This window comes from Erpetoichthys calabaricus, chromosome 14 (assembly GCF_900747795.2).
Source record: "Erpetoichthys calabaricus chromosome 14, fErpCal1.3, whole genome shotgun sequence".
Taxonomy (NCBI): domain Eukaryota; kingdom Metazoa; phylum Chordata; class Cladistia; order Polypteriformes; family Polypteridae; genus Erpetoichthys; species Erpetoichthys calabaricus.
The window spans coordinates 78,350,081-78,358,146 of NC_041407.2; the positions used below are offsets into that span (position 1 = coordinate 78,350,081).

General features: G+C 39.5%; 1 protein-coding gene and 1 long non-coding RNA gene across 2 annotated transcripts; both read right to left on the reverse strand.

Moving 5' to 3' along the window:
• Positions 1 to 1,877: 1,877 nt before the first annotated feature.
• On the reverse strand, positions 1,878 to 2,324 carry pnrc2 (proline-rich nuclear receptor coactivator 2). Its single transcript, XM_051936211.1, has one exon. The coding sequence runs from the start codon at positions 2,322 to 2,324 to the stop codon at positions 1,878 to 1,880; it is 447 nt and encodes a 148-aa protein (XP_051792171.1).
• Positions 2,325 to 5,742: 3,418 nt separating this feature from the next.
• LOC127525893 (uncharacterized) lies at positions 5,743 to 7,093 on the reverse strand. Its single transcript, XR_007933507.1, has 3 exons — positions 7,079 to 7,093; positions 6,495 to 6,845; positions 5,743 to 5,952 (listed from the first exon to the last, which is right to left on the reverse strand). It is a non-coding gene; the product is annotated as an uncharacterized LOC127525893 (long non-coding RNA).
• Positions 7,094 to 8,066: the final 973 nt, after the last annotated feature.

Sequence of the window (8,066 nt, forward strand, 5' to 3'; positions counted from 1 at the left end):
GTCCACATTTAAAAAAAAAAAAAGTCATTTTTTTCCTACTTGTGTTATATATAGCATTCATATAGATTGTAAGAAAAGAAAAATGTGATCCTTCACATCCTGTCTCATTTACATTTGTATGGATATGCTTTATAAATGGGTGTCACTCCTTCCTAGGCCAGTAAAAGCAGCAGCCTTTTTTTCTTCATCTTTGTACCCTGGAAAAAATTAACTGAAATGCAACTTCTCAACTGTCTTGTTTTAGCTTACATGATCTCAGAATTAGCTATTTTGATTTTTTGTCTTAAAAAGATACCTATATCTTTACACTGGTTATTGAACAATTTTCTAAAGCAGTTAATTTCAATACAATAGGAATTAAAAAAGGTATGTAAAGGACTGTACTTAAAGCTATGATATCCTTAATCCACTTAAGTATGAAAGTGGCTATTGAGATGCCACACAACAGCTGTATGGAGGACTGCAGATATTTTAAATGCATACATGGAACAGTTTAATTCTTTTCAAAGAAGACACTCCTCACAATCTCTTATCACCATAGGACCTCCTCCGTTATGATAACTTAGTGATAAAATGAATATATTAATGTAACAGGTTCTAAACAATTCAGATCCACATCTTAGATTTTACTGTCAGCTGTACATTGGACCATCCATTTTTAGATAAATTGTATAACCTAATACATATAAAACAAGACACTTAACCAATATTAAAATGGGATGGGGCTTTTTTGGAGACCAAAAAATATCAAAAGTATAAAACAATGACAGGAGTCTTTTTTTGGGGGGGGGGGTGAATTTTTTATTTGCCAATATTAATTTTTAAGTCCAATTTACATTAACTGGGACACCAAGTTACATTGTGACAATTAAGAATTCAATTTAAAAAGCCAGATTATAATAAAAACATTGTTACATAAATTCTGCATTTTAAACAGTACGTTTTGAGTGTATAAATGAAAAATGAAAGGAACCCTGAATATCATTTTGCATTTACTGAAATGGGAATACATTTAAAATAAACCATCCTTTTTCCATATCATACAAACAAAAAGTAATTTAGTAATGCAGACATTTTTTTTAAATAAAAGCTTCATTGAGCACTGAACAATACAAGCCATTTTACAAAAAAAAAAAAAAATTTAGACATCATGTGCAAGATCATTGAATACACTTAAACAGTGCATGGGGCAAAGACACATCTGTGCTTATTACATTTTTCTTTTTTTTCTTTTTTTAAATAAAAATATTTTACTAAGTCATGTTCTCATAGCAATTTTTACATTCAGTGTTCTTACCAAAAATACATTATCCAGCAGGTCCTTTATCCTGCAAAATATACATATGCTACATGTTTTTACATATATTTACATGGTTCTTGCTTGACATGGGCTGTGCATATCTTCCACTTTGAGAAACAAATCACTGGCTAAACTCATTCAGTGTACAGGGCTCAAAATTAGTATGTTTGAGAAAGCAGTCAGACACATTTATAATAAATCTGATTGTATAACATAATTATGAAGTGCAAAATACCACCATGTAAAGAAGATAATTACCTTATGGCACTTATGTTTACTAACTTTAACCATCAGTCTGATATTCTCAGTGTAAAGTGTCCTGGTGCATAGTTAAATATACAAGTCACAGTTTTATTAAAAAAGCACCACTTCACATTGTCACCGGGCCTGCATACTGCAAATTTAAAATGTTCAGAAAAACATGGTGTTAACAGTTGCTTTGCAATGTCCACAAAGTATAGGACATGACTAGCACTGGAGTGCAGTTAAAAAAAGGCCAGGATATATTAATATTTTTGAACACTTAAAAATGCAACTTTCGAGCCCTATATCTCATAATTTCGATATATTCTACAATTTAGGCTTGAACTTTAAGCAAAGACTTTAGCTGGAAGGTTAAGATTTCTCTGTGATCACAAGGCGCCACAGGTATAGATACCCAATGACTTGGTGGCTTAGGAAGAACACTTGGTGAGGGAGGCTCACTAAATTTGGCTCCAGCGTAATTCTGATGACATGGAGATTTCAAGAGTGCATCAAAATGGGATATAGCACTATCCCAACTCTGGTTATAAGTGGCAAACTCAATGTTACTGCTGCTTTCTATTTGCACGGCCTGCCGTGCACTAGTAATCAGCGGATACCAGCTTTGGCCCTTATCACCCTTTTTAGGATGAGGTGTTCTCCCCGAAGAAATATTTGCATCTTTATTCCTTTGTCTAGTGCCATGGCACTGTGTCTTTTTCCTCTGAGCACCATGTGCAGGATGGGAAACTGGAATGTTGTACCTCTCACCTCCTCCCATTTTCACCTAACAGCGTCACCTAAAACAAATAAAGGATTACTAAAATTTGTTTTTCAAGTTAAAAAACACTACACTTGATACATTGAAGGAAAAAAAAAAAAAAAACACTTCACACACAACCAATATAGCAAGGACAAACCCTCTCTCCCCCCCAAACCCCCCCCCAGTTTTCCCTGAATTATACCTTTCATCTTACCGCAAACATTACATTTAGCATTTGCTGATTCACCCTTGTACTTGTTTTGTTAACCCACCCAGTGTATGAACAAAGGAAAGCACTAAATGGACAATTAAAGTGCAACTCTGTCAAAAAAAATTAATATTCTAACTACACACACACATAGATAGATAGATAGATAGATAGATAGATAGATAGATATACACACACACACACACACGTAAGCCCGCAATTCTCTACAGAATCGTAAATCCAAGAATGGCAAACAGTTTCTGTTCCGTCCGATATTTGGATGGATGACATATCATGGAGGGTGGGTGCGTCTGGGGAAATGTCATTTAATTAAAAAAGCATATCTGTACTAAGGTGGTTTCGTTTTGTGGAGACGTGATTCCGTTGCCTTTGCTGACACCGACTGCTGGCAGAGTGGAGCACAGCAAGTTTAGTTTACAGGTTGTGGTGTTCGTGTGCCAGCCACCGAGTCTGGGAAGCTGCTGGGTTAGAGTCTGTGACCGTTATGTGATCTATATTACTGGCACAGTGGATTAGAGCAAGTGTAGTGTACAGGTTGTGTTGTGTGGGCGCCACCTACTGACTCTGGGAAGCCGCTGCGTTTGACTCTGGGGCGTGCGGCACGGCGCAATACGTATGCACCTCGGTGGGAAGCCGCTGCGTGATGAAATATCATGGAGGGTGGGTGCGTCCTGGGACAGTTCATTTCAACGCGCTTCTGTTATTGTCTTTCTTCATGCAGTCTCGTTTTTGTTTTTTTATGGCTGTGTCGTCGTATATGCGGTGGTGTGGGCGGTCGCGTCCGGGCGGCTGTAGAACCTGGCGTGCACGCTTTACCTCAGGTTTAGTTCACAGGTCGGAGGCATGGTAAAGGTTCCATTTAATTCAATAACCCTATTGCTGCGTTTGACTCTGGGGTGCCGCGCCGCAGTGCGCATGCACGTCGGTGTGTCCGCCGTGCATAAATTAACTGGCGTTTAGGAATATAGATACACACACACACACAGCACACATGTACCTGAATACACACATGCAACATATGCCAAGAATTTGCATACTCCTCAAAAATGTATAGAAATTCTGCATGTAAACTGTATCAAACTACCAAAACTCCACTTCACCCTGTATGATAGTTAATTTGAAATGCATTAGAACCAATGGTGAAAAGTTGTGATACTTTAAAACAAGTATAATAATCTACAAAAAAGTGTCCATAATAACTGATTAGAATGTTAAAAAACTGAATATAGTAAACATTTCTATCATTCCAAAGCTTCAAGAAATTCCTGTCGGGGAAGTTCCCCCTTTCTTTTAATCAAGCACAACACAAGTGAACGTGGTGGGGGGGCGCTTTTGATTACTTCATAGGGCGGCACGGTGGCACAGTGCTAGCGCTGCTGCCTCGCAGTAAGGACACCCGAGTTTGCTTCCTGGGTCCTCCCCGCGTGGAGTTTGCATGTTCTCCCCATGTCTCCGTGGGTTTCCTCCGGGTGCTCCAGTTTCCTCCCACAGTCCAAAGACAAGCAGGTTAGGTGGACTGCCGATTCTAAATTGGCCCTAGTGTGTGCTTAGTGTGTGTGTCCTGTGGTGGGTTGGCGCCCTGCCTGGGATTGGTTCCTGCATTGCGCCCTGTGTTGGCTGGGATTGGCTCCAGCAGACCCCCCCCCCCCCCCCCGCCCTGTGTTCGGATCCAGCGAGTTTTTAAATGGATGGATTTCTTCAGGGGCGGCACGGTGGCGCAGTGGGTAGCGCTGCTGCCTCGCAGTTGGGAGATCTGGGGACCTGGGTTCGCTTCCCGGGTCCTCCCTGCGTGGAGTTTGCATGTTCTCCCCGTGTCTGCGTGGGTTTCCTCCGGGCGCTCCGGTTTCCTCCCACAGTCCAAAGACATGCAGGTTAGGTGGATTGGCGATTCTAAATTGGCCCTAGTGTGTGTTTGGTGTATGGGTGTGTTTGTGTGTGTCCTGCGGTGGGTTGGCACCCTGCCCGGGATTGGTTCCTGCCTTGTGCCCTGTGTTGGCTGGGATTGGCTCCAGCAGACCCCCGTGACCCTGTGTTCGGATTCAGCGGGTTGGAAAATGGATGGATGGATGGATTTCTTCATGCTTTGTTTATATTTTTTGGGCACCACCACTTTTCACAATATGTATTTTATATTTATTACTATACAATTTCAAGAATTTACTTATATGATCAATGTATTTTCCAAAATTAAAATCTATACATTTAAAGCTTTGGGGAAAAAAAAAAAAAAAACAATAACAAGAAAATGAACTATAACCAGCAATGTCAGTTCATATTTGGCATCCTGAAAGACCTGTGTCTTACTGAGTCAGCAGTCAGGCCATGCAAAACTTGCATGTTCACCCTGCGAGTTGGGCAGCATACCCAAGATTGGTGGTTGCAGATAAAGTGATGCTATCACTGCTAACCCGTTAAACTGTTTCATTAAACAAGGCTTATCGAATCCCATTTAAAAGATGTGGTATACTGTATGTATTTGAGCTAAACATTTCCAGGTGTGTTATGAGTCTAAATTGAAAGAACGCAGGTGTGCTGAGAAAACTGATTTCTGGTGCATTCTCTGATTGTGCAATGGATGACCAGGAATGGGATGACTGGGTGTCAAAATAAACAATTTCTAAAGTTCTGGGGTAATAATCATCCAAATTAAAGACACGGTGAAAAATGTATCAAGTTTAAAGAGGTGGGCTACAACACGAGTCTCAACTTACTTTTTCGAACTTGCATTTGAAATTGTTCCTTGAAAACCTTGGAACAGTGAGTGAAGAGTAGAGTGAAAGATTCCATGAGAATATCAAAAGCATGGAAAGGGGCTAACGGGTGTTGGGATATAACTATGACGGCAGACACTGCTGGAGGATTCATTGGCACACACAAAGGAATGCCACCAATGTGCGACAAAAACTTAAGAAGTTACATGCAAGTCAATGACTGTACAGTTTTCTTTACATAATCTTTTTTTAAGCTGGATTGATTTAACATGTGAATAGTCAATTCAGAATGCTACACTTTAAACAATATGTTAATGTTTTAATTAAGTTTCTTTTTAAATTATATTTGTTTTTATGAATGCCAACAGAAATACCTATTTACAATTAAAACAACTTTTGTGTGTTTAATTCTGCAGACCTGCAATACTCAACTAAATTCGCATGGGGTGAAGAAATATAATTGTTTTCAGGTTGTCCGTTACACCCGCCTCCTTACCTCTTTGTGGAATAAAGGTTGCAGAAATCGTTGGTCTCCTCCCGTCTCAAGCCTCCGGTTCCGCTCCAGCTCGGACACTGTTCTGCACTGCTCTCTGATCTGGCGGGCAGTCCTGCGGGTGTTATTGTTCTCATGTGCCAACAGGGCTTGACCTGTGCGGCGGAGCCGGACATGAATCTCCTCGGCGCACGGTGGTTACAAGAAGCCCAGCTGTGTTAACGAATTGGAAGGGAAAAAGGATTTAAATCGATCTCAATCAATTTACAAATGCGCCAAAAAACAAACCAGTATATAGAGTCGTATCCCTTATATAAACATTTTTGCTCCGCAACAATGGAACTCGCACCAACATCGGCTAGAGTACGCTCACGATGGGCATTTTTCGAATTTCTGATGTAAAGTAAGATTGCTATGAAAAAATAAATAAAACTGCAAATAGGAGTTCGACAGCTGATCATCCTGAACTGTTTTCATAGTGAGGAAAACTGCTGTCGATTTACTTCAACAGTTAACAATCTTAATATAACGTTCATATACTCGTAAAAAGTGTTGCAAACCCATTTAAATTCGCTTCATGAATAGCCTTATGTTAATGATAAAATAAACCCAACAAAAAGTATTCCCATTCTCAAAGACCGAAAGTGGGTCATTGGGAGAGGGATGAAAACAAAGAACACTTTGGGTTTCAATATGGCGACCCATTTTTGTATTCGATAGTTTGAAGGGAAGGGGGGAGTGATTTCTAAACTTACCGACTTCTCCCTGGTGCGTTACTGCTCCAAAATGATGTTAAACTGATGCTGGTCAACACAGGAAACTCGCTGCTTCTTTGAACTTATATTCACGAACACAACATAAAAAGAACGTTCCACATCTCTCGCATAAAACCACCGTCTCTCTCCTGAAACTGTCTACAAGAAGATGGCAGCCTATGCTGTGTAATGTAGTAAGGCCTGTCCGGGCGTCGTCCAATAGCGACGGAGATCTGAGACAAGTAGCCAATCGGAACGCAGTGTTGGAGAGTCGCTACTAGACGCCTGTTGCCATCTGCGTGACGTCAACACAAAGGACAAGCTTCATTCGGTTCGCTTGGCGGAGGCGGTCTTTGAAGTTAGATAAAACAAAACAGACAAAAAAACGAGACTGTGAACAGAAGTTAATAATAAAGTAAGCTAGTACGTCTAGTCTAATGTATCGGCTGAAATTCGAAGCAACGGAATTTCTTATGCAGGTAGAATGCATTTCAAAGTTCAGTATGCTGCGACTAGCTACATATGCTTAGTTCTAAATATGTGTTCACAATTTAATTTATTTACATAAGTGGATGATGACGAACATTTTTAAATGTAATAAAGACGGATATAGCACTTGGTTGACTTAACGAATAACAGTTGTGGATTGATGTCGCTTCTAAGCTCCGCCATCAAGGCTAGGATGTTCAGAATACTCAGAGTCTCGCGGTGCCCTAATCTTTGGATCCCTGAGGCGAGATTATGTGTAATTGCATTACTGCATTTTGTTTTGGCACTGAAGTTATCTACTTAACTTTTAGAAACTTCATTCGTAGAACTACGTAGTCAACAGGATTATGGAATTGTGGGAACAGAGAGTTTTTTCCATCCATTACACTGCTTTGCACATTTTAATAAAATAGTTTTAATTGTGAACAGTTGCTTGTATGTGCATTCATGAACACTATATAATTAGAATGTTTCTTTCACGTCACATTTAAGTGCAACATTGAAAATAAATTTAATTGAACAAATGACATTTATTCATGCGTACAATATTGTTCTAAATACATTTAACATGACTATAGTCGATCTAATATTTTTAAGCATATGTAAAGAAAACAGCACTACCATATTTTCTGACTTCTCCAGTTTTTGTCATTTCTTTTTTTATTATATTTATTTATTTTAATCCAAATTTTGTTTGGTAACCTGATGTTTGCACATTTTTTTCTGGTGTATTCCTCCTACTAATTATCCAACAGTAGTCTGCAATCAAACTGAAATGTCCCTCGTATCTTCTTTCCGTGTCCTTCATATTATGATGGAATCATTCACCCTGTTCTTTACCCACTAGTACAAGACTTATTTTTTCCTATGATTGCCGTTGACTAGCCTCTCCCAGCACTGTGTTTTAACTTGGAGAATGTTTGGCATAATCTAGTATGGATTAAAACTGGAGAAACTGGGTTATTATGCATGTCGTCCTCCAACTCTCACATGCCCCAAAAAGCATCCCTTGACGAGAATGTGCCAGTTTTCAGAAAGCAGTATTGCCCGTATGCGGAATGCCTGTAGGGCATACTTTATAAA

What these genes read in the sequence shown, in the direction of transcription:
- pnrc2 (XM_051936211.1), bottom strand. Translation starts at nt 2,324, where the DNA reads ATGGGAGGAGGTGAGAGGTACAACATTCCAGTTTCCCATCCTGCACAT.